The 26,840-nt window shown below is 45.9% G+C and overlaps 1 protein-coding gene across 5 annotated transcripts in view; it reads right to left on the reverse strand.

The window, feature by feature from the left end:
* Positions 1 to 9,271, reverse strand: part of REPS1 (RALBP1 associated Eps domain containing 1) — a 116,124-nt gene extending 106,853 nt beyond the window's left edge. For 2 of the 5 annotated variants that reach the window (XM_040429227.1, XM_040429229.1), the window contains exon 1: positions 8,289 to 9,052. In XM_040429227.1, the coding sequence (XP_040285161.1) occupies positions 8,289 to 8,441 (153 nt within the window). In that variant the 5' untranslated portion in view covers positions 8,442 to 9,052. Of the gene's footprint in view, positions 1 to 8,288 lie in introns of all 5 variants that reach the window. The other 3 variants (XM_040429226.1, XM_040429225.1, XM_040429228.1) reach the window with 3 other exon arrangements.
* Positions 9,272 to 26,840: the final 17,569 nt, after the last annotated feature.

The following is a 26,840-nucleotide window of genomic DNA, read 5'->3' on the forward strand; positions in this document are numbered from 1 at the left end:
CATGTGTGACACTTTTTTGCAGCCTAGTTGGGCAAAGGGGCCCATATTCCAAAGAGCACCTTTAGGATTTCACAGGTCATTTACCTACTTACCACACATTAGGGCCCCTGGAAAATGCCAGGGCAGTATAACTACCCCACAAGTGACCCCATTTTGGAAAGAAGACACCCCAAGGTATTCCGTGAGGGGCATGGCGAGTTCCTAGAATTTTTTATTTTTTGTCACAAGTTAGTGGAAAATGCTTATTTTTTTTTTTTTTTTTTTTCATACAAAGTCTCATATTCCACTAACTTGTGACAAAAAATAAAAAGTTCCATGAACTCACTATGCCCATCAGCGAATACCTTGGGGTCTCTTCTTTCCAAAATGGGGTCACTTGTGGGGTAGTTATACTGCCCTGGCATTCTAGGGGCCCAAATGTGTGGTAAGGAGTTTGAAATCAAATTCTGTAAAAAATGACCTGTGAAATCCGAAAGGTGCTCTTTTGAATATGGGCCCCTTTGCCCACCTAGGCTGCAAAAAAGTGTCACACATCTGGTATCTCCGTAATCGGGAGAAGTTGGGGAATGTGTTTTGGGGTGTCATTTTACATATACCCATGCTGGGTGAGAGAAATATCTTGGCAAAAGACAACTTTTCCCATTTTTTTTATACAAAGTTGGCATTTGACCAAGATATTTATCTCACCCAGCATGGGTATATGTAAAAAGACACCCCAAAACACATTCCTCAACTTCTCCTGAATACAGAGATACCAGATGTGTGACACTTTTTTGCAGCCTAGGTGGGCAAAGGGGCCCACATTCCAAAGAGCACCTTTCGGATTTCACAGGTCATTTACCTACTTACCACACATTTGGGCCCCTAGAATGCCAGGGCAGTATAACTACCCCACAAGTGACCCCATTTTGGAAAGAAGAGACCCCAAGGTATTCGCTGATGGGCATAGTGAGTTCATGGAAGTTTTTATTTTTTGTCACAAGTTTGTGGAATATGAGACTTTGTATGAAAAAAAAAATAAAAAAAAAAATCATCATTTTCCACTAACTTGTGACAAAAAATAAAAAATTCTAGGAACTCGCCATGCCCCTCACGGAATACCTTGGGGTGTCTTCTTTCCAAAATGGGGTCACTTGTGGGGTAGTTATACTGCCCTGGTATTCTAGGGGCCCAAATGTGTGGTAAGGAGTTTGAAATCAAATTCAGGAAAAAATGAGGAGTGAAATCCGAAAGGTGCTCTTTGGAATATGGGCCCCTTTGCCCACCTAGGCTGCAAAAAAGTGTCACACATCTGGTATCCCCGTACTCAGGAGAAGTTGAGGAATGTGTTTTGGGGTGTCTTTTTACATATACCCATGCTGGGTGAGATAAATATCTTGGTCAAATGACAACTTTGTATAAAAAAATGGGAAAAGTTGTCTTTTGCCAAGATATTTCTCTCACCCAGCATGGGTATATATAAAATGACACCCCAAAACACATTCCCCACCTTCTCCTGAGTACGGCGATACCAGATGTGTGACACTTTTTTGCAGCCTAGGTGGGCAAAGGGGCCCATATTCCAAAGAGCACCTTTCGGATTTCACAGGTCATTTTTTACAGAATTTGATTTCAAACTCCTTACCACACATTTGGGCCCCTAGAATGCCAGGGCAGTATAACTACCCCACAAGTGACCCCATTTTGGAAAGAAGAGACCCCAAGGTATTCGCTGATGGGCATAGTGAGTTCATAGAACTTTTTATTTTTTGTCACAAGTTAGTGGAATATGAGACTTTGTAAGAAAAAAATAAATAAAAATAAAATAAAAATCATAATTTTCCGCTAACTTGTGACAAAAAATAAAAAGTTCTATGAACTCACTATGCCCATCAGCGAATACCTTAGGGTGTGTACTTTCAGAAATGGGGTCATTTGTGGGGTGTTTGTACTGTCTGGGCATTGTAGAACCTCAGGAAACATGACAGGTGCTCAGAAAGTCAGAGCTGCTTCAAAAAGCGGAAATTCACATTTTTGTACCATAGTTTGTAAACGCTATAACTTTTACCCAAACCATTTTTTTTTTACCCAAACATTTTTTTTTTATCAAAGACATGTAGAACTATAAATTTAGAGCAAAATTTCTATATGGATGTCGTTTTTTTTGCAAAATTTTACAACTGAAAAATGTCATTTTTTTGCAAAAAAATCGTTAAATTTCGATTAATAACAAAAAAAGTAAAAATGTCAGCAGCAATGAAATACCACCAAATGAAAGCTCTATTAGTGAGAAGAAAAGGAGGTAAAATTCATTTGGGTGGTAAGTTGCATGACCGAGCAATAAATGGTGAAAGTAGTGTAGGTCAGAAGTGTAAAAAGTGGCCTGGTCTTTCAGGGTGTTTAAGCACTGGGGGCTGAGGTGGTTAAGGGTGTGCACACATATGCAACCATAATATTTTATTTTTATATTTTTTCTTCCCTCTACCTAAAAGATTTCAGTTTGTTTTTCAATTGAGATGTACAGTTTATAGGTCACATTAAAAAGGTAGAAAAAGTGATTTATTTTTGTCTAATTTTTTTTACATCACAGAAACTTGACATTTTAACAGGGGTGTGTAGACATATATAGAGAGAGAGCACGCAAGATTCTTATTTACAGTCCCATTTTCTCAGGGAGCACTGCCCGGTCTATAAGACTATGTCAATTTGGCAGCCTCCACGGAAACATTATCCCCCCCCCAGGCTCTGCAGTTATGCTCTGTAATTGCCCAATGATTGGCTGCAGTGGTCACATGTCCTCAGCAGTTCTGGTCCGGCAGAATGGAAGCCGCTATGCTGAAACGGCAAGACTTTCAGCAGGTGAGTGGGGTACTTTTTTGTGGGCACAGTTTTGCGTTTGTGTTTAATTGTGCTGTTAAGTCAGGCAACCCCTTCGCATAGCAGGAAAAAAACAAACACATGAGCATGTTCATTATTGCACAGAAGCCACGGAAGATGAGGTCTACACTGAAAGGCCTATTGCACACGACCTTATGGCTTTTTCAGTATTTAGCGGTCCACAAAGAACGGATCCGCAAAAAATATGGATGACGTCCGTGTACATTCAGTTTTTTGCGGAGCGGAACAGCTGGCCCCTGAGAGAACAGTACTATCCTTGTCCGTTATGCGGACAATAATATAACATGTCCTATCTTTGAACGGAAATGAAAAACAGAAAAACGGAAGGCATACATTTCGTTTTTTTGCGGATCCATTGAAATGAATGCAAGAAACGGAAAAAAACAAAAAAACAACACGTTTGTGTGCAAGAGGCCAAAGGGTTAAAACTGGGCAGCTCGGCACCATGAAAACTGCAAAACCGCAGCAGTAAGCCACGGGTCAGCCTCAGTTTTCTGCTGCAGATTACACAGCAAATATAGGTCAGATTATTCCAGCGCGTATGTGAACATACCCCTACACCGTATCAGGCCGGTTTCACAGTCAGATAGAAGCTTCCTGTACAGAGGAAACAAAGCACACTGCAGCCAAGATGTGACACAGACCTGGATAGTGCTGCAAAACTGGAAAACAAACTTTCTTCAATATTTTTTCTAAACTTCTGAGTTTTCCAGGACTAACGTATGGAACGTCTTATCCATCTGGGAACCCCGCTGATCAGCTGTTAGCGGCCCTGCAGGTTCCAGAAGACCACAGCTGCAGTACCTGAAAATGGCCACTACACAGAGCGTGGAGCTGTGGTGTTCTGTCTCCATATACTGTCTGATCAGTGGGGGTGCTGGCTGTGGGACCCCCACGATCTTATATTAATGACCTATGCTACAAGTCACATCCAAGCACAACAAACTATCTGCACATAACTGCCTGTTCACTGATCCCAGACCCTTCACGCTGCCCGATACAAGTGTCTTGGCAGGGGGCATCCAACATCGAGTGCCAATGGAGCATTACCTCAGCCATTGATGCTGTGCCACTGTAAAGTGATACACCCAGTTTCTACTGAGTGCAGGCGTGACATTGAAGGGGTTACCTCAACATAGACAATGTGGGCATATCGCTAGGCTATGTCCCCATTGTCTTATAGGTGCGGGTCCCACCACTCACATTCACTTCTATGGGCCCGACAGAAATAATCGAGACAGCACTCTATTTTCGGTGGCCCCATAGAAAATGAATTGAGGGAGGCTGCGCATGCGCAGTGCGCCGTCCAACACTTCAGGGCTCCATTCTCAATATAGGTGCAGCATCTGATGGCTTCACTGACTTCCATTGTAGTTGCAGCATCCTATTGGAGGCACACATAGGGACGTCTAATAAGACGAGAGCCCAAACTAAACTACACACAAACTAAATATTTTTTTGGCTTCTAATGAAAGCGTTCTTCTGAAATGTTAATCCATGAAAACCCTATCATCATCACAATGTCATGTCTTGTGAATAAAGGCAGGCAGTGTCCTCCACACAGAGTAGGAGGAGGCACTCAGAAGACGTCCAAAGTCAGCCAGGAAAACAATCCCCACCAAGCTCAAAATGACAGGACTACTTATCATGTATGTTGGCATCTGGTTAGAGTTCGGAACCGGTCAACCCCAGCTGCTTTATGAGTGGCATGCTATATACCAGGGGTACCTAAGTACTTTTTGTAAAGGTCCACATAACTAGGTCTTTTTTTTTTTTTTTACAATAAGCCACACCTGCAAGCCCATCTGATCCCTTTCTGTGAACATGCCATAACAGTGCCACCTTGGTACCTCCCCACACAGTAAGAATGCCCTCTCAGTGCCAGCTAACAATGATGCCCCTTAGTGCACGTAGGGCTGTATGATATCCCTTTAGTGCATGGTGATCCCTCAGTGCCCCCACACAGTAAGATATTCCTTTAGAGCCCCGAAACAATGCGATGCCTTGGTAGTGCCTCCCCACACAGCAAGATGTCCCCTTAAGTGCCTCCCTCACAAAGCATGATGTCTCCTTAAGTGCCTCCCACACAGAGTGATGGCTCCTTAAGTGCCCCTCCACAATATGATGCCCTCCCTTACAGTCATGCCCCCTTGGACAGCCCCCACAGTGATGGCCCCCCTTAGTGGTGCTCCTCACAGTTATGTAGAATTAGATGGCCCCCCACAGGGTTATGACCCCTTTAAAGCCTACCCTCATAGTTGACCGCCTTAACATTCTGCATGCGGCAGTACAGCAGGAAAACAATATGTGAACAAGCTCCTAGACTTGGGCAGGATTTTATCTCTTACAACTGTGCAGTTTTGTACCCAGCATGAAATCTCACTGGTTTCCTCACGATTATGCTCTCAATTTTGTCCCCTGATCATTCAAGGTATAAGCACTCCACATCATCTTTGGTTGCATCACCAAGGATCTCCATGGAGCAATACAGCATTGATCTGAATGGGGTCAAAGCACAAGCCCCAAGTAGCTGCGACCACAGGATTTTTAGCAATTATAAGGTGGGTTTAACCTGCAAGTTGTACTGAGAGCCCATTCAGTTCAACTGCTGCCCTGCTACACAGAGATCTTTGGTCATGCAATGGGTGTTGCGGTCAAAATAACCTTGAAGCCCGAGCCTAATGGTTTGTCTATAGACGTATGACATTTTCCAAGATTCCACATCAGTCACCATCCATGTTAATTTTCAATGGGGAGATGGACCCCTCAAGCTCTTATTTTATCCGCAGGTAAAGTAGGGACACCCCGAAATACATTATATTGAACCTGCCAATAGGGACAGTCATGTATTCTATGTGTATGGCTAGCATTAAGGTCTCCATACATAATTCACCAACATCAGGTGCCATCTAATGTGTATGGGGGGGGTAGGCCGACGTTCCCGAGCAGATGTCAGAAGAAAGAAGGCTTAGCTAGACATGTTGGAGTTCACCTTGCCGCTCCTCTGTTCTCTAGGGACATAAGCCTCCCGAGATGCCTGATGGTGGCTTACTCCTCTCTATTGGGAACGCCAAAGCCTAAGCCAAGTGGGTTGAGAAGAATAGCTGCCAGTCTAACAAGCTTTTGGCTAGCCTTGCTTTCCAATGAGCTCTATGGGACATATGGAAACTATGGGCAAAGCAGAAATAGAGCATGCTGTCTCAGAGTTTAAAAGAATTCGTAATGAAGGAGTCCTGGAAGCAGTAGATAATGGAAGGACCAGGACCATACTACAGTCTGGAAGCCTAAAGCAGCTCCGTGAATGGCTGCGTGAACGAAACCGATCTGCAGGCCAAGGACTACATGGCTACTTGATTTACCCAATGAAGGGAGATGTTTCTCTCTAACTAGACATGTAAAAAACCCAAACGTGGCCTTCATTTCCAAAACCTTGAGATCCATGTTTGTCAGTGCTCCACCACATTGACATCCTGGTGATACCAGAATATCCTTGGCTATTCGCTAGAACACATCTCCAGCTGTAGGCAGTTCTGTTTCCACCTTTTGGATTTTGCCAACATACAATTTGGTTGTATGGCATGGGAACAGTGCAAAGGCTCCTGCACACGTCTGGATCTGTTTTTGCAGTCTGCAAATCATGGATCCCAGCCAAGAGCCTGCCACCATTTTTATTTTCTCCTGCAGAAATGTCCTATGCGTGTCCATATAACAGACAAGAATAGGACATGTTCGATTTTTTTTTTTTTTGAGGGGCTGTGGAGAGCCCACAGGCGTGCTGTCCGCATCTGATCCGCAAAAAACATGAATCAGATGCGCACCAAAACCAAAGTCGTGTGCATGAGCCCAAAAAAAATAATAATAATAAAATTTAAAAAAAAGGAAGGATATGCATGCACAACCTCAGAAAAGGCTCACCCCCAACAGACACAGAACTAATATATGTCCTGAGGAACAAAACATCTTGTATGAAGTGTAAAACCAGGGGTCATAAAGCCTGACAGATGTCCTCAGGTGATGGTATCTCCAGTAATGCTGAATGGCCTGAATGTTATGTGATTTCTTCAGCATTGATCAGCATTTTGCATTTATTTTCCTACAGCACTGCGGACAAGAGGTGGGATGACTCACATCATCTGAATAAAGAGGTCAATCGCCATAACATATAGGGGGTCATTTATTATACTGAAATAGATCTATATTAGAATACTTTCACACTAGCGTTTTTCTTTTCCGGCGCTGAGTTCTGTCCTAGGGGCTCAAATCCGGAAAAGAACTGATCAGTTTTATCCCCATGCATTCTGAATGGAGAGTCCGTCCTTCAGGATGAATCAGGATGTCTTCAGTTCAGTCTTTTTGACTGATCAGGCTTTTCAGAAAAACGTAGCATGCTGTATTTTTACCTCCGGCCAAAAATCCTGAACACTTTGACTGAACGCCGGATCCGGTCTTTTTCCCATTGACTTGGATTAACGCCGGATCTGGCGCTGTGTGTTCAGTCAAACCGGATCCGGCTTTTGCATGTTAAACCCGAAAAATGTGAAAAAAAAAAGTTAAAGTCCATAAATGGCGGATCTGTTTTTTCCAATGCATTTTTTCATTATGATCAAAATCCTGATCAGGATTCAAATGTAATCCGTTTTCACACGTTTTTCTGGATCCGGCGGGCAGTTCCGGTGTCGGAATTGAACGCCGGATTAAAACAACGCTAGTGTGAAAGTAGCCTTAGGCATAGTTCAGGAACTTCACCCCACTGAAGCCAAGTATAAAATTGTGGGTGTGACATGGGCGGAGAAGGAGACAGGCCCGTCTCATCCATCATTTTCTATGCCTGTTTCAAGCATAGAAAATTATCTAAATGTAAGACCGCTGAGAAGCTGTTTTACATTTAGAAGCGGAGCTGAAGTTATGGAGAGGCCGGCGCCTCTTCCTAACTTCGGTGGATCCTCCGCCAGCTATGGGGCATTATTAAGACCGGCGTCTAAAACGCTGGTCTTAATAAATGTTCCCCTCTGTCTTTTGGGAAGAGATCAAATACTCTTCATAGACAGGAAAGCAATCCCTTCAGGATGGGTACTATGGACCAATATGTGGAGCCCGCCTTTCCCATCCAGCAGAACACAAGGACCTTTAGGAAGGACTGACCATCTTCCGACCTATTTGGTAAAAAAAATTATAAAAAAAGGGGCACAACTGATCCCACCGACAATAGGATCAGGTATGCCACCAACTTGCATACACAAAACCAGAGGGAACTGAACCTGAAGACTGGACACACGCTCAGTGGCCAAGGTCCACAAGATCACAGGGACCAGAAGACCCCAATATGAACCCCCAGCTAAGAGAAGGGGGAGCGACACCCTGACGCAGACCCTGGAGTCTACTGCACCATGTACATGACATAGGGTGATTACCTGCAAGGACACCTCGCTGGGGAGCTGGGCGGCCCGGAAGAGCTCCACGACCCGGCCATTGGAGGCCACCTTCTTGGTGCTGTCAGTGTCACAGTAGGCGAAGAGGTCAGAGTAGTACTTCTGCTCAGCATCACTCAGGGACAGTCCTTCCATAGTTCACACAGAGCCTGCGGCGCCCCCACTCGGCTGGAAAACACTACACAACTTCCCCCAACAACAATGACAGGGGACTGCAAGACACATGTGCCCTAGCACAGCCTAGGAGACATGGGGGGCAAACTGCAGAGCTGTCCTCGGGTGAGAGCAGGGTGGCCGGATCCCCTCATGGGGTGTGGGAGCAGCAGGTGGGGAGATGAAGTTCCCACTGGCCGGTAACGCCCCTCTACTCTCTAGTAACTTCCCTCACCACATGGGGCTGCTCCCGGCATGTCCTGGACAACTCCTCTCAGGAGCCTGGAAGGTAGCAGCGCTCCAGGGCACTGGACCCAGCCGGATGCTTCGGGAGCCAAGTAAGCAGCTTTCCAAGTGAACTCCGGCCGCCTCGGCTTCTCCCGCTCCGCAGCTCCCGGTGGTGCGCCCCGGGCTGACGTTGTCACATACACAAGTCCGAAAAAGACGTGAACTGGGGAGCCGGATGTGGAGCAGGGCACCCTTCACCCGCCGGGCTGACAGACCTGGGAGGAGCGGCACAGACAGCAGCGCCCCTAGTGGTGGGGAGGGATATTCAGACTGAGGGACTGCGCCGCTCAAGTCACTGCCCAAGACGAGAGCGCGTACGTAAGTTCACGGAGACGTGCTGATGAAGACAAATGTCGCTTAAGCGCCACCCAGTGGCACGCCGCGCTATTACACATGGAGCCAAGGCTTGCAAAGGCTAACGTAAAGAATAGTCTTTTCATTATGTCCTTGTTTTGCTACCTACTGCTGGCTGAGGTGATGTGGAACGTGGTCAGGGACTGTAACTTTGCTCTAGTAATTGACATTTGGTCAATTTCTCATCGTTTTATTATTATTATTATTTTTTTTTTGTAGTATCTTTAGCAGCACTGTACAATGTAAAATCTCTTTGTGTAATGGTTGAATACATTACCATCTGCAGCCTATAGAGGGCGGAAATTGTGATGATGGTCCAGGAGTTCAGTCCTGGTGGCAATCATAAGGATAGGTTAGCAATATTTGATCAGTGGAGGTCTGACCCCTGCTGATCATCTGTGCTCTGGTGAGTGCTGTCCTTCTTAGGCTGCGTTCACACGAGCGTGTCCGGATTAGTTCCGCGGTGATGTACCATGTGATCACGCTCCAATCACGCGGTGATGTACCATGTGATTGGAGCATGTGATCTGACGTCTCCAAAGGTCCTTTAGCCCATAGTTCATCTTTTTAAAGAACTAAAGACCGGGAGAACTAGGCGAACAAGAGGACAAGGTGAGTTAATTTTTTTTATTTTTTAACCCTCAATTGATCACCTACTATGCATTCTGTATTCAGAATGCTATTATTTTCCCTTATAACCATGTTATAAGGGAAAATAATACAGTGAATAGACTGTCACCTAGCAACCATGCGTGAAATTCGCACCGCATCCGCACTTGCTTGCGGATGCTTGCGATTTTCACGCAACTCCATTCACTGCTATGGGGCCTGCGTTGCGTGAAAAACGCAGAATATAGAGCATGCTGCGATTTTCACGCAACGCATAAGTGATGCGTGAAAATCATCGCTCATCTGAACAGCCCTATTGAAATGAATGGGTCCAGATTCAGTGCGGGTGCAATGCGTTCACCTATCGCATTGCACCCGCACGGAAATCTCGCCCGTGTGAACGCAGCCTTACTGCACATAGGATAGCGGCTGTGTGAACCATGCCTCCCAGGTGTCCCCCTTTTCGACCCAAGTCCCTCTGTCCCTCTTTTCCACCCAAGTCCCTTTGTCCCTCTTTTTGACCTGAGGAATTAATGCATAAATGTTCATTAAAAAATGTACTAAATTGTTCCTTACTAAAGTGTCTGTATGGTTTCTACCTGTATATTAGGCCATAACTTCATTATTTTGTGCAATTTCTACCTTAAAATATCTATAATTTGATGAATTATGTGCTAATATTTAAATGGATATTAAAGCGCAATATTTTTTTTTTACCAGGGACTCCAGTTTCTGTACTTACACTCACCTAACCAGTCCCCAGCTACTGCAGTTGGGATGGGGGTGAGTAATTATTGTTTGGGCAGAGTTAGAGGCGTGGCCTAGTATGAAACTAATTGTCGCAATGCGTGTCGGCATATACAGTCAGGTCCATAGATATTGGGACATCAACACAATTCTAACATTTTTGGCTCTATACACCACCACAATGGATTGGAAATGAAACGAACAAGATGTGCTTTAACTGCAGACTGTCAGCTTTAATTTGAGGGTATTTACATCCAAATCAGGTGAACGGTGTAGGAATTACAACAGTTTGCATATGTGCCTCCCACTTGTTAAGGGACCAAAAGTAATTGGACAATTGGCTTCTCAGCTGTTCCATGGCCAGGTGTGTGTTATTCCCTCATTATCCCAATTACAATGAGCAGATAAAGGTCCAGAGTTCATTTCAAGTGTGCTATTTGCATTTGGAATCTGTTGCTGTCAACTCTCAAGATGAGATCCAAAGAGCTGTCCCTATCAGTGAAGCAACCCATCATTAGGCTAAAAAAACAAAACAAACCCATCAGAGAGATGGCAAAAACATTAGGCGTGGCCAAAACAACAGTTTGGAACATTCTTAAAAAGAAGGAACGCACCGGTGAGCTCAGCAACACCAAAAGACCCAGAAGACCATGGAAAACAACTGTGGTGGATGATCGAAGAATTCTTTCCCTGGTAAAGAAAACACCCTTCACAACAGTTGGCCAGGTCAAGAACACTCTCCAGGAGGTAGGTGTATGTGTGTCAAAGTCAACAATCAAGAGAAGACTTCACCAGAGTGAATACAGAGGGTTCACCACAAGATGTAAACCATTGGTGAGCCTCAAAAACAGGAAGGCCAGATTAGAGTTTGCCAAACGACATCTAAAAAAGCCTCCACAGTTCTGGATCAACATCCTAACAGTTCTGGAACAACATCCTATGGACAGATGAGACCAAGATCAACCCTTGTACCAGAGTGGTGGGAAGAGAAGAGTATGGAGAAGGAAAGGAACTGCTCATGAGAAAATGCCCCAAGAACAAGCAGGAACTGAAGACAGTTGCAGTAGAGGCTTGGCAGAGCATCACCAGGGATTCCAGACTTCAGGCTGTAATTGACTGCAAAGGATTTGCAACCAAGTATTAAAAAGTGAAAGTTTGATTTATGATTATTATGTCCCATTACTTTTGGTCCCTTAACAAGTGGGAGGCACATATGTAAACTGTTGTAATTCCTACACCGTTCACCTGTTTTGGATGTAAATACCCTCAAATTAAAGCTGACAGTCTGCAGTTAAAGCACATCTTGTTCATTTCATTTCAAATCCATTGTGGTGGTGTATAGAGCCAAAAATGTTAGAATTGTGTCGCTGTCCCAATATTTATGGTCCTGACTGTATTGTCCCTCTTTGCGATTTTAAAAAGTTGGGAGGTATGGTGAACATGACATAACTGGCCTAAGAGGGAGTTGCATAGCCTCCATGTCCTCTTCAAACAACTGATCGGTACGGGTTCTGGGAAGCGGATGCCCAGTGATCAGATGACCTATCCTGAGGTTAGGTCATCAATATTGTACTTCAGGAAAACTCCTTTAAGTGTGTAATCATGCATGTAGTCAAAGGTATGAGTGGGTACAGACAGAAGGAAAAGTATTAGGGTGGTACCTGTCACAGTGTAGGGGGAGGGGAGGTACATAGAATGACAACATAAGGGTAAATGACCAGAAACTAGGCCTCACGGTTAGGGAAAGGGAAAAGGTCACCACCTAGGAAACCCTAAACCTAGCCCTGACTCCTGTCTGTATGAATAGACCCTGAAGGTGGGAATATTCATACATCGGGAATCTAGGCCCTAGTAACCCTGAATAGCCCTAGGAGTAGTGACAGGGTCTGAGACTACTGGTTCCTTCCCAGATGAACTAACCAGCGTCTCCGTGAGGCCTAGTAAACAATGAGAAAATGGGAACAACAAAATACAAAGGGAAGTACACTTATCTTCAATAGAAAATGGATGAACAGGAACTCAGAAGAGGACCACACACAAGCTCTTCCAACTCCAAGCAGATAATATCAACCGCATAGTATGAAGTGTGAGTCCAGACTAAATAGAGGAGCAGTAATGATCACAAGCTACACCTGAGACAAGAGGTGTGGTCATTACCAACAACAACACTGCAACAAGTGAAAACAGATAGGCTGTCAGATAACCTAACATGTAGACAGTCTCTCAGATCTTCTAAGACAGTACCATACACAGCTTCATGAATACGGTACTTGCTTGCTCCTCCTCCCGACCTCCCCTGCCCTTTGCGTACGCCACGCGCCGTGACGTCACACGGAGGCTCTGCAACACTAGGGTGAGCCAAGCCCCGATCTCCTTTCTAAACAGCAGAGCGGTGCCCACGTGCAGCCCAGAGCTCTGATCCTGAGCCTGCTGGAGTCTTCAGAACTGTAAGTATTTACAGTAATTCACTGTAAGCTATATTATATATATTACTTTTTTTTTTTGTGTGTGTGTCTGTGTTGTGGAGAGCGTGATTGCATGTTAGGGTGTGGGAAGGCGGGATCCAGGGGGCCCAAGTAAATTCTTGCCCAGGGTCCAATCAATATTAAAGACGGCCCTGGCCATGACTACCATGTTTTGGCAACTAAGGGAGCATAACTAAAGTGTGGTGGCAATTACAGGGCATTCTTACTGAGAGGGGGCACTAAGGGGCATAACTACAGTGTGGTTGTAGCAAGGGAGCATCATTACTGTGAAGGGTGCACTAAGGGAGACTTCTGTTATAAAGGGGAACTAATGCTAGTTTCACATTCATGCTAAAATAATCTGGCAGGCTGGTCCGGCAAATGAACAGCCTGCTGGAGTTAAAGGGTTTCTACCACTTCGTTTTCACATAATTAGCTTTCAGACACTAGCGATCCGCTAGTGTCTGCTCTACCAAACCATCCTAATATAATAGCTTTTGGGGCAGCCGTTTCGCTAAAAAACAAACTTCTATTGATATGCTAATGAGCCTCTAGGTGCTATGGGGGCGTCATTAGCACCTAGAGGCTCGTTCCACCTTCACAAAATGCCGCCGCCCAGCGCGTCCCTCCTGCCCGCCCATCTCTTCCGGAATGCGATCCTCCCTGTGAGCGTATGTATTCGGCGCATGCGCAGTGAATGTCTGACCGCTTCCCTGCTCAGACCTCTCTACTGCGCCGATGACGTCATAGTGCTCCGAGGAACAGACGCAGTGGAGATGTCTGTGCAGAAAGCGGTCAGACATTCACTGCGCATGCGCCGAATACATACGCTCACAGGGAGGATCGCATTCCGGAGGAGATGGGCCGGCTGGAGGGACGCGCTGGGCGGCGGCATTTTGTGAAGGTAGACCGAGCCTCTAGGTGCTAATGACGCCCCCATAGCACCTAGAGGCTCATTAGCATATCAATATAAGTTCTTTTTTTAGCAAAACAGCTGCCCCAAAAGCTATTATATTAGGATTGTTTGTTAGAGCAGACACTAGCGGATCGCTAGTGTATGAAAGCTAATTATGTGAAAACGAAGTGGTAGAAACCCTTTAAACGTAACCAGCATAGCTGCTACTACCTTTTCCCACCGGACTATAATGGAACTCGGCAGGGATCCGACCTGTTTCCAGCATTAGCGCTTATGGCGCTTACAGTCGGTACTGTGGATGACAATATCGTCCAGGTAAGCTGAAGTGTACCGACGATGTGGATGAAGCACGATGTCCATTAGTTGCTGAAAAGTTGCGGGTGCGCCATGCAGACCAAAGGGTAAGACCTTATATTAATACAGCCCCTCAGGCGTTATGAAGGCTGTTTTCTCTTTGGCAGCCTCCGTTAAGAGCACCTGCAAGTACCCTTTCGTGAGGTCCAAAACAGAAAAATACCGGGCTTGTCCTAACCTCTCGATGAGTTCATCCACCCGTGGCATGGCATACGCATCGAATTTGGAAACCTTGTTAAGTTTTCGAAAGTCGTTACAAAACCGCAACGTCCCGTCCGGCTTGGGTATCAATACAATAGGACTGGCCCACTCACTTTTTGACTCCTCAATGACGTCTAGCTGTGACATTAGCTGCACCTTCTCAGATATGGCTTGTCGCCGAGCCTCGGGTACCCGGTATGGTTTTAATCAGACTTTTGCCTGAGGCTTAGTGACAACGTTATGCTGGATTATGGAAGTGCGTCCAGGGAGGTCTGAGAACACATCCGTGTTCCGAATAACAATTTCCCTGGCCCCCTGAGTCTGTTTAGAGGAGAGGCTGTCAGCAATTTTTACTGTGTCAGCCGCCTCTCTTGCATCAGACAGAGGAGCCAGGACTTCTTATCCTAGAAAACCCGGCCGCAGGCTGTCTTCTTTACAGGTTTCCCTATCTTTCCACGGTTTGAGTAAATTCACATGGTAAACCTGCTTCGGCTTTCGCTGCCCTGGTTGGTGTACCTTGTAGTTTACATCTCCAATTTTCTCAAGTACCTCGTAGGGCCCCTGCTACCTAGCCAGGAACTTACTGTCCACGATTTGCACCAGAACCAAAACCCAATCACCTGGGTTAAAGATCTGGACCCGAGCCTGCCGATTATAGACCCGACTCTGGGCTCGCTGAGCTGCCTCCATATGCTCCCTAACAAGAGGCAACACTGTCTCTATCTGATCTTGCATATGGGTAACGTACTCAATGACACTTTTATGTGAAGTGGGTTGTTGTTCCCACGCCTCTTTGGCCACATCCAAGAGACCGCAAGGGTGTCTGCCATATAGCAGTTCGAAGGATGAGAACCCACTAGAGGCCTGGGGTACCTCACGCACATGAGAACATGTTCCTTCATCATCTTGGACATAAAAGGGTTCCCTTGGTCGGTCAGAACCTCTTTAGGTAGTCCCACTTGGGAAAACCTCTCCATTAAAGGGTTTCTACCACCAGAATTACTGTTATGTAGCTGATTGACATTAGCGATGTGCTAATGTCAGCACTACATAACAGTTTGTTTTTTACATTTCTCCCTGCAGCCGTTCTGATAAAATAAGCACTTTTATAATATGCTAATGAGCCTCTAGGTGCTATGTGGGTGTAGAATCAGCACCTAGAGGCTCCGTCTACTCACCCTTTATCCCGCCCAGGTCCCCTGTTCTGCCCTCCCCGCTCATCTTGATTGATGTCACGGTTCGCAGCATCACTGAAGAAATACCGCGCCTGCGCCGTTCCCTTCTGTATTCGGCGCCGGCGCAGTGAGTGAAGGCCGCTCTCCTGGTGCCGGCTTCCTCACTGTGAAGTGGTCAGTTCAGGCGCAGTGAGGAATCCGGCACCAGGAGCGCATCATTCACTCACTGTGCCTGCGCCGAATACAGAAGTGAATGGCGCAGGTGCAGGATTTCGTCAGCGATGCTGCGAACCGTGACATCAATCAAGAGGAGAGGGGCGGGCAGAACAGGGGACCTAGGCGGGATAAAGGGTGAGTAGACGGAGCCTCTAGGTGCTGATTCTACGCCCACATAGCACCTAGAGGCTCATTAGCATATTATAAAAGTCCTTATTTTATCAGAACGGCTGCAGGGAGAAATGTAAAAAACATACTGTTATGTAGTGCTGACATTAGCACATCGCTAATGTCAGTCAGCTACATAACAGTAATTCTGGTGGTAGAAACCCTTTAACTCCTTAGCTATGAGTTTGGCCGAGGTATGTCACAGTGGCACCGCCTCCGGGTACCGAGTGGCGTAGTCTAGAATGACTAAGATATGTTGATGCCCTCTGGCGGACTTCGGTACTGGGCCTATGAGGTCCATAGCTATTTGGTCAAACGTACTTCGATAATCGGGAGAGGTACTAGGGGACTACGGAAATGTGGCTGGTGGCTAGTTATCTGGCAGGTCGGGCAAGACTTACAAAACTCTTCCACTTCTTTGAATATACTGGGCCAGTAAAACTGCTGTAGAATACGATTCTGAGTTTTCTGCAGCCCCAGGTGACCCCCGAGAACATGTTGGTGGGCTAGATCTAACACAAGCTTGCGATAAGCCTTGGGGACCACCAACTGTTCAATAGGCTCACCCCGTAGTTGGTTTGCCCAATACAACATATCCTGATGAACCACAAAACGGGGAAACACTGACTCTGCCCCAGGTTGTTGTGGTTCACCATCTACTATTAACACATTTTCCCAGGCGCAGGATAGTGTTGGGTCCTGACGTTGGGCGGTACCAAAATTATCCCCGGAGACATTGAGGTCTGCCAATTCAGGACCCGGTGACAAGTACTCCACGTCTCCCACCATCACACTTAGCAGGGTTGTCTCCCCCTCTTCCACCGAAGTGGCGGTCCCCCCTACCGCTGACCCTTTGGTCTCAGGTTCCCAGGGTTCTGGATCCCCCCTGAGCCAGGCCACTCTGCTAGGGTTACCCCTGTCTCATAGGTATCAGTCACTCTCATAGCAGGCCACAGTGCCGGGAAGTCTCTCCCTATTATAAGTTCGTAGTGTAAATTTGGGGCAACTGCCACTTCGTGAGTCCATCTGCCAGCCCCTGTGGTTAGAGACACCAGGGCGGTGGGATAGTCTTTTAAGTCTCCATGGATGCACATGACCCCGACTTTCCGGCCAGTATACTCCGCTGACGTACCTTGGGAGCCCTTACTAGGGACACCAGACTCCCTGAGTCCAGCAGAGCCTCCGCTGGAGTGTCTCCTACCTCCACCTGGCACAGGTGGTTTAGAGTTTTTGGGGTACCTGCTGCACACAGCTTCCTGGCATATAGCGACTGACGGTAGCCATAGTTAGTATCCATGGGTTCCACCTGATGGGGACAGTCAGCTCTTACATGGCCCGGGTCCTGACACTGCCAGCAGACTATTGGAGCCAGGTCCGTAGAGGGTACACCTCGGGTGGGTTTGGTTGGTGCAAGTCACCGGGTCTGGGATGGAGATTTACAGGGTTTGACTGCCCCCCTCCCAAAAGAACCCCCTGTAACAGTCTTAGTAGCCTCGTAGCGCTCCACCAGGTACACCATTTTTAGGGAGTTGCCAGGAGACATCTGGCCGATCCAGTGATGGAGAAGGGGTGGCAGAGCCCTCCAGAACATATCAGCCAATAGTCTATCCAGCATAGCCGTGGGACTCAGCACATCAGGCTGTAGCCACTTTTGCAAGAGGTGGCGTAAGTCATAATACTGGGTCCTCGCAGGCTCAGCTGGCTTAAACCCCCACTGATGTACCTGCTGGGCCCGGACTAACCCATTCACCCCCAGTCTTGGCAAAATCTCACCCTTTAATTTTTGGTAGTCGGCCGCTTGATCATCCAGCAAGTCGAAATACACTTTCTCGTACATCGCCAGGTAGGTTTTGATGTTGTCTGCAGGGATGATCTTAGGAATCGCGGCACGGACTGCTTTCCGGGCATCGTGGACGCTCGGGGTTGCTCCTGCTGTCTGCAAAGCCATCATGTGTTGTAGCAGCAACTGCTTAGTCTCCTGCTGCTGCTTATTAGCCTCGCGTTGCTGCAAGTTTGTCTATCGCTGCTGCAGATTAGCCTCCATGAGGGCCTTCACAACAGCCTCCATTTTGTCGTGGAGCACTGGTTGTAATACAGCTGGTTTAATGTACGACATACAACTGTGCCTGAAAAATGCAGAAACCAAAAATATTGGCGTTCACTCCAGCCTCACTGCTCTTGCCGCATCCTCCACCAATCTGGTAGATAGGGTAAGCGGGCGCATTGCAGAGGCAAAATACAAGTTCTTAACTCAAAACGTCAGTGTTTATCCACACTTGAGGCAATTGCACAAAACAGCACGTAACTTTGCAGTCCTGGTGTTAATTCACACACAGTGGAAAGTTAATATAACACAAGTCACCTTGCTGGCAGTTCTGCATCAAGTAGTCCACAGCAGGCTTAAGGGGGCCTGTTTCCCCAGCATGCGGCTCTCAGCACTCCAGCACAGCACAAAGCTTAAGATCCCAAAAACAGAGACATCTCTGCTGAGCCCAGCTGCCTATTTAAGGACAGAGAGGAGCTGCCAAAACCCGGACCGGTACTTAAACTCCGGTCTGGTATTTGACCTCACCTGGCTGGAAACCAGCTGAACCGCACATGCTGGGAGGAAAATACCTGCCTTGCCAGACACAACCCCTCACTGTGTCACAATAGGCATACGGCAGACTTAAGCTTAGTGTAAAAACAGTGTGCCACAGCATGCAACACACATCAATGATATTGTCCCTTCATGAGTTTTACAAAATGTGGGAGGTATGTAGCTGTGGCAGAAGTGGATCATTCCTTTGAATTGGCTCAAAAACCGCCACAAAAGGCTTTGTGTGACACCACCCTGAAGGAAGGACTGATGCGTCTCTTCTCTGTTATATCCACTCCTGGTCTTGACACTACAAAAGCCACAGAAGCTGCATACATGATTCCAACCTAGGGCTCCAAAATACATATTTTCTCTTGTGTTTTTTGTTTACTAAAAAAAGGCCATGGAAACCACTTGTCATTGATTTATGTTTTTTATTTTTACGGCATTACCTACGTGGTAAAAATGATGTTGACTTCATTCTGTGGGTTAGTATGGTTACAGTGATAGCAATTTTTTTTTAGCTGAAAACTGGACGTTTTTTGTGGCAGATTTGTAAGACCACATTCACGTTGCGGTATAGGTATCAGGAGACTTTCCCAGCAAAGGAACAGCCTGCCGGAGTTCACCGTATCTGGCATAGGCCTCATGCACACGAACCGTTGTGTGCATCCGCGTCCGTTACGTTATTTTTCACAGTTTAGGTCCCATTCATTTCTATGGAGCTGTGAAAAAAAACTGATAGTCCTCCGTTTTTTCTCCGCGTCCGTGATCCGTGATTCCAGTTCGTCAAAAAAATATAACCTGTTCTATTCTTGTCAGTGGAAAACGGAGGACGGACCCATTCAAGTCAATGGGTCTTTCTACAAGACCTTGGTGCAATAAAATTACACTTTTCATTAACCTTCCTTTTTTTTCCCCTGTCAGACAAAAAAAAAGGAAGACACAAGGAAACACAACTGAAACAAAATCAGACACGGACCACTGAAGCCAAATCACTGACAGTAAAAAAGCACTGTCGTGTGCATGAGGCCTTAGTCGGTTGGGACTGCTCGCCGCCGGAGCCCATTAAATGTAATGAGATCCGGTCAGTTTCTGGTGTGAGCATTGGGTTTTAGCCAGACAAAAACCATTGCATGCAATGGGCTCTGGCAGTGTGAAACTAGGCTGATTTGATGGTGGCTTTAGAAGAGTTTGTGGTTGAGATTTTCCACAATCAGCTCAAAGAAGTACCATCACTTCTGGAGTGTTTTTCAAACCAGCTGCTGAAAAACCTCTACCATTTTCAGGCCCCATGCACATGACCGTATGTGTTTTTTGTGATCCACAAACCGCAGACCGGCAAAATATGGATACTGGCCGTGTGCATGGCACCATTTTTTTCACATCTATAGAAATGTCATATCCTTGTCCACAAAATGGACAAATATGGGACATGTTCTATTTTTCTTGTGGGCTGGCAGAATAGACATAACAGATGCAGACAGCACACTGTGTGCTGTCCACATTTTATGTGGGCCTATTGAAATAAATGGTTTCGTATCGGATGCGGAACCAAAATACAGCCATGTGTGTAGGGCCGTACACTGTGTGCACAAGGTGAAGTTTTTACCATTAAAGTCAAATGGGAAACTGTTGGTGGAGTTTTGAATGTGGATTGAGCAATGGAATGTGCCCGTTTTCCTGCTGCCGAATCTGTGGCAGAATTTAGCCATTTGAACATAACCTATGACTTTATGTTCACTTTTTATTCAATTTATGGGGAGGTGAAATGACCAAAAAGCGACAAATCAGCCATTTAGATTTTTTCCCGATAAGCTGTCCACTGTACGAGATTTATATATATTTTCAGTTTGGACATTTTCGAATGTGGTGATACCAATGATGTTTATTTTTTATTGATTTTTTTCATTTGTAAAATCGGGAAAGGGGTGACTTGCATTTTTATTTCTTTTTACTTTTTTTAAACTTTTTTTAAAATCATTTTTATTCCCCCTAGGGGATTTGAACATGATTTACCATTGCAGCGAATGAGAGAAACACTATATTCCTATCAGGGCTTGCCACTGAAAGGGCTTCATAGCAACCTCGCTATGGTAGGTCTCAGAGTCTTCAGAAGGCCTTAGACTGCCATAGCAACTAAATGGCTCCTGCGATCTTGTTGTTAGGAGCCGTTTGGTCCCTGGGAGCAGAGTCTGCCCTTGACCATAGCATCTGAGCGGTTAAATTCTATGGTCCCACTGTCCGTCTCTGCTCCTGAGTGAGCGCCACCTTTAAAGACCCAATATCTGCGGTACATGTACGATGGATGTTGGGAAGGGGTTAAAGATAATCACAAGAGTGTATAGATTTAATAGGGTTATCCATGTTTTTGTATTTGATGGCCTTTGATGATATATATCATAGTAGTTCTTGTCTATTGCTCTGATGATAGTCCAGTTGTGTTTGTTTTTTAAGCTATATTCTACTGAACTGATGTCACAAGGGCAGATTTATGAAACTAACAGAGCAATTGCCAATCACAGAGCAGCTTTTCTTACCGTGCTCTTGAAAAGTGAAAGTTTAGCTGTGATTGGTTGCTATGGGCAACAAAGACAGTTCCCTTTTAGACAATTTCATAGATCTCCCCATGGTGCTCTCTTTTAGTCACTGACTGCTTCCTATTGCAATGTTGTCAGAATGGTGTTTGCCTTTATTTCTTGGCTGAATGCTGTGATGATGATGTCACAGATGTGTGTCTTTTTCTGGATGTTATTTTTCCTGTGGTGATGTCATAATAATGCATATCTTTACTACTAGCAGAGTTCTATTGTGATGATGTCACAGCATTGTTGGCCTTCATTTGTAGGCTGTGCTCCATTGTAATGATGTCACAGTAGTACAAGTATTAATTTATAGGTTGTGTTCTATTGTGGTGTAACTATAGAATTTGTCTTTATTCCTTAGCTATGTTCTACTATGATGATATCATAGTGTGTCTATAGTCCTAGGTTAGGTTACAATATGATGAAGTTACAATAGTGATTTCTCCGACTAGTGATCAGATGATGAGTTCACAAAAAATGTATGTCCTCCTTTCTTAACACTTTATTGCAATTATGTCACACTACCGTTTTCTTTATTCTTTGGTTGTCTCCTATTGTGATGTCACAATAGTGTTTTCTTTTGATGATGTCATAAAAAATGGCACTGTTCCATGTTAGTCCAAGTATTCATTTTTAGTGCTCGGTTCTGGTATTGTCATGATATCATTATACTCATCATAATCATGTTTTTATAGGCTGTGTTTTATTCTGTTGGTTTACCATAGCGTTCTTTTATTTGCTTTGTTGTATTCTTATCACATCACACAATGAACTGTCTTTGTTTATAGATTATATTCCATTGTGATGATTTTTTTTATTAGCGTTTACCTAGGTTGGCATGATTGTGGTCATGGAAGGGGGTTTGCATCCTCATGTTACCTTGTGTGACCATCCTGTAGTATAGCTGACAAGAATGTGGGTATGGAAGTAGGATGAGTAAGGCTATTTCCATCAGAAGGACAGAAAACAACAAAGAAAAATGGATCCTGTATTTTAGGCATCTGTTATGCTCAGTTATGCACATTTTGTATCCGTTTTAGCCAATTCCGTCTGATATCCATTACCTTAGACAGAAAAAAACTTTTACACAAATTTTTTTTCTGTCTAAAATAACAGTTCTCACACGGAAATGGCTAAAACAGGTGCAAATTATGCATAACTGAGCATGATTGATGCTTAAAATACAGGAATTATCACGAAAGTGCAGATTAAAAGGGGTGAACGTCTTAAAAGAGATACTATTCATTAAAATAAAGGATTCATGTTTTTTTTTTGTTTTCTGTTCTTCTGATGAATCAGAAGAACTGAAAACGAAACAGTGATGTGAACCCGTTCTAAAGGTCTGGTGTTCTCCATTTTTCTTTGCATTTCTGTTTAGGGAGCTATTTGTGTCCTTCATTATTTGCAATAGGTGGGAGCTCACAGCAGGGCAGAGCCACAATGGGTCAACTCATAAGAATGAGCACAGGTAGGCCATGGTGTCGGTGGGTTGTGTAACGGGGTGCTGAAGGCGCACTCGGTCTCCCATCAGCCGCAGACCTGCTGCTTAGCTTCGGGAGCGAGGATCTGTGTTTGACCTCGTTCCCAGGGCGGCTTTGCAAGCTGGGAGGCTCCCTGCTCCTAGGTCTGCAGTGCCGAGCTGATCACTCGGTGCTCGACTAGTCGGTCTGTCGGTCATGTGATGCTGGCCATGTCACATGACCCTCACTCCCCACTATAAATACAGGCAGCCTGCTGGCCACAGGTTGCCTGTTAATTTAGGTTCCTGGCATTTGTTGGATACCTGTATACTTACCTGATCCTGTTACCTGACGATCCTTTGCCTGCTCCTCCTGTACTGCGCATCCCTCCTGGTATTTTGACCTCGGCTTCCACCTGACTATTCTTTGCGGACTCCTTTGGTACTTCTCGACTCTCCTGGTATTTATGACCCCGGCTTCTCCTGACCATTCTTTGCTTATCCCTCTGTACTGCGTTGTCCTCTTGGTTTTGACTCGGTCCGTTCACTATCCGTTATTTGTCTTGTCTGTCCTTCCCGCACATATCCTAAGTTAGGGACTGCCGTCCAGTTGTCCCCTGTCATCAGGACTCGTGAGGCAAGTAGGCAGGGCCAGGGGTGAGAGCAGTGGTCACTATCCTCCCCCCTGTGTGTGTGTGTACGTGACCGTTACAGATTAACAGGCCCAATAACCACTGTATAATTAATCCTCTGGTGACCCTGACTGACCATGTCTCTAATCTGACGCAGATGGTGCAGGAGCTAGGGGAAAAACTCAGTTCTTTTGAGTTAGGGCAAGGTTCTTCCACTCCTCAGGCCTCCAGTCCGCATTTTGAGCCCCAGATTAAGCTCCCAGAACCCTTTTCTGTAGACCGGAAGAAGTTTCTCTCTTTTAAGGAGAGTTGCAGACTTTACTTCCGTTTGCACCCCGTGTCCTCTGGCCCCGAGAGTCAACGCGTGGGCATTATCATTTCCCGACTACAGGGTGATCCCCAGGACTGGGCGTTCTCTTTACCTGCTGGCGCCAGTTGTTTAACTTCTGTGGAGGGGTTCTTTCAGGCCCTGGGTACCCTCTATGATGAACCAGACAGGGCTCTGGTAGCCGAGACAGCTCTAAAGGCACTGGTTCAGGGCAAACTACCTGCGGAGGATTATTGCACCCAATTCAGAAGGTGGTGTGTCCCCTCAGGATGGAACGAACCAGCCCTGAAGAGTCAGTTCAGGTCAGGTCTGTCTGATAATTTAAAGGATCTTCTGGTCAGTTATCAACTTCCAGAGACCTTAGAGGAGATGATGACCCTTGTTGTCCGACTTGACCGACGGGTTAGAGAGAGACGACAGGAACGACAGTTCTCTTCCCAGATGGTGGTGGTCCAGCCAGAGGCCTATCCCAGAGACAACGCTGAGGTCTCCACGGAGGAACCCATGCAGGTTGGCATGACCCGAGGGAATCTTCGCCGCAGATGTGGAGAATGCTTTTACTGTGGAGATCCTGACCATTGGATCAACCAGTGTCCTAAGAAGGTCCTCTCTGTCAAGTCTCCTAAGGCAAGGCAACCTAAACACCAGGTGAACCCTGATTTTTCTAAATGTAAGCTTTTGGTACCCATTACGATTTCTCTGGGGGTAGATAAATGGCTGGGTAAGGCCATTATTGATTCTGGCTCAGCGGCCAGCTTTATTGACTCTGAGTACGCTGTAAGATTGGGTATTCCAATGTTTGCTTTACCAACTCCTATCGATGTCATGGCTATTGATGCTACTCTTCTTATTGGTGGTACGGTGAGCTCATGTACCTCAGAGATTTCTCTAACCGTGGGTGTGTGCCACTCAGAGAGATGTTCCCTTTTAGTCCTGGAGAACCTACCAGTTGAGGTGGTACTAGGGTTGCTTTGGCTCCGACTACATAACCCCACTATAGATTGGTTCAAGGGGGAGTTGGTGAGATGGGGGCCTAAGTGTGACTCATGCTTGTCCGTGGTACAGGCTGGGGTCTCAGTAAAGTCTGATACTTTACCCACTGTTGTTAGGGAATATTCTGATGTATTCTCATCACCAACCCCGGAGGTTCTACCCCCCTGTTACGACACTCACCGCCAGGTAGATGAAGCCGCCGTTTAGTGAATAATCCCCTTTCTCCAGAAATGCAGTTTTTAATCCAGCCGATCGTCAAACTCCTTCCACAGCTAGCAATAAACGAAAGTGCTGTCCCAATAATAAATCCCTCCACAAACGAGACCAAGCTCCGTCTTGAAGGTCAAACAGGAATGTTTTATTGAGGGCTACCAGCCCGTATTTATGCAGGTCCCCATCTGGTGCACATGCCCCTAGGGGACCAGAATGGAGACTGTGACACAGGACAGACATGCAGCACTACAGAGATAATACATCTCCACAATGCATCATGGTTTCCTCCTCTCTGCCCTGGAGACACCCGAGGAGTAATCCAATTATCTCTCAAAACAGAGGGAAATCACCAATACACATGTGGGGACAACAGAACAGAAATCACCATTTAAACATACAATGTCACAACCCTTTTCAATACACAGACATTTAACATCTCACAATGGCACGAATTAGACCAGGAGTTCAAGTTAGTTCGAGTCCTTTGTGAACAATGAGGCCATTTAGGTTAACTATCAGCACACTCCTCTCCTGGGTGGCCGTCCGTTCGGTAGTTTCAATCGGTATTTGGGGAAACACACGAACAGGGGCCTACGGACAGGAAATCCAGCGAAATGAAGGCAAACAGACGAACCAGCAATATAGGTCTATACAGATGGATCTGTCACCCCCCCCCCCCCCATAGACCTTATGATTGTACTATAGAGTTAGTAGAGGGGGCCAAGTTTTCTAAGGGGCGAATTTATAATCTTTCTAAGCCCGAACGCAAGGCCATGGAAGATTATATTAAGGAGAGCCTTGGTAAAGGGCATATTAGACCTTCTGTCTCTCCTATGAGGGCGGGGTTTTTCTTCGTTAAGAAAAAAGATGGTGGTCTTAGGCCATGTATCTATTACCGGAGATTAAATAAAATCACTGTCCAGAATAGATACTCCCTCCCATTGATTCCGGATTTATTTAACCAGGTTCTGGGGGCAACCTGGTTTTCCAAGATTGACCTGAAAGGGGCATACAATCCAATCCGAATCAAGGAGGGAGACGAATGGAAGACGGCGTTCAATACTTCGGCAGGACACTTTGAATATCAGGTGAAGCCTTTTGGACTCAGCAATGCCCCAGCTGTGTTCCAAAACTTTATGAATGACATTCTTAGGGAGTTCTTAGGTAAATTTGTTATTGTCTATCTTGACGACATTTTGATATTCTCTCCTGACTTCGAATCCCATGTGTCTCATGTTAAATAAGTATTAGAGGTGTTGAGGGAGAATCAGCTATCCGCTAAGCAAGAGAAATGTGTCTTTGGTGTACAGGAGATTCTGTTTCTAGGGCATGTTCTGACTCCTCACGCCTTCAAGATGGATCCTGGTAAGGTACTAGCAATTAAGGAATGGGTAAGACCTTCATCCTTAAAGGGACACTGACAGGCCCAATAAGCATAGCTTAGGTATAAGCTTAGGTATATATATGACAGTACAGGTCTTATCAAGTGTATTAAAATCATCTAAGTATCCCCCCTGTCCACCTTATAAATACCGAAAACTAAAGTTTTATAACATGCTTGTCTCGTCTCCAATCTGCCCAAGGGGCGGCGTTTCATCTCAAAATGCGCCCAGCCAGCCGCTCCCAACTGCCGCTCTGAAGCCCCGCCCAGCTCATCAATATTCACTTCGCTGGGCGGCAGCTACAACTCTCCCCGACTCAAGATCCTGCGCATGGCCAATTCAATCCTCTGGGCACGTCCTCCGTCTAATCTTCAGCGCATGCGCCCGGCCGGGGTCACATCGCGCCTGCGTACAGACAGTCTGCGTCTTAGAGGCCGCTGCAGCCTCTGCTTTATGCGCATGCGCCGGACACTTGAGTCGGGGAGAGTTGTAGCCACCGCCCAGCGAAGTGAATATTGATGAGCTGGGCGGGGCTTCAGAACGGCAGTTGGGAGCGGCTGGCTGGGCGCATTTTGAGATGAAACGCCGCCCCTTGGGCAGATTAGAGACGAGACAAGCAGGTTATAAAACTTTAGTTTTCGGTATTTATAAGGTGGACAGGGGGGATACTTAGATGATTTTAATACACTTGATAAGACCTGTACTGTCATATATATAC

The sequence above is a fragment of the Bufo bufo genome, chromosome 4 (assembly GCF_905171765.1).
Source record: "Bufo bufo chromosome 4, aBufBuf1.1, whole genome shotgun sequence".
Classification (NCBI taxonomy): Eukaryota; Metazoa; Chordata; class Amphibia; order Anura; family Bufonidae; genus Bufo; species Bufo bufo.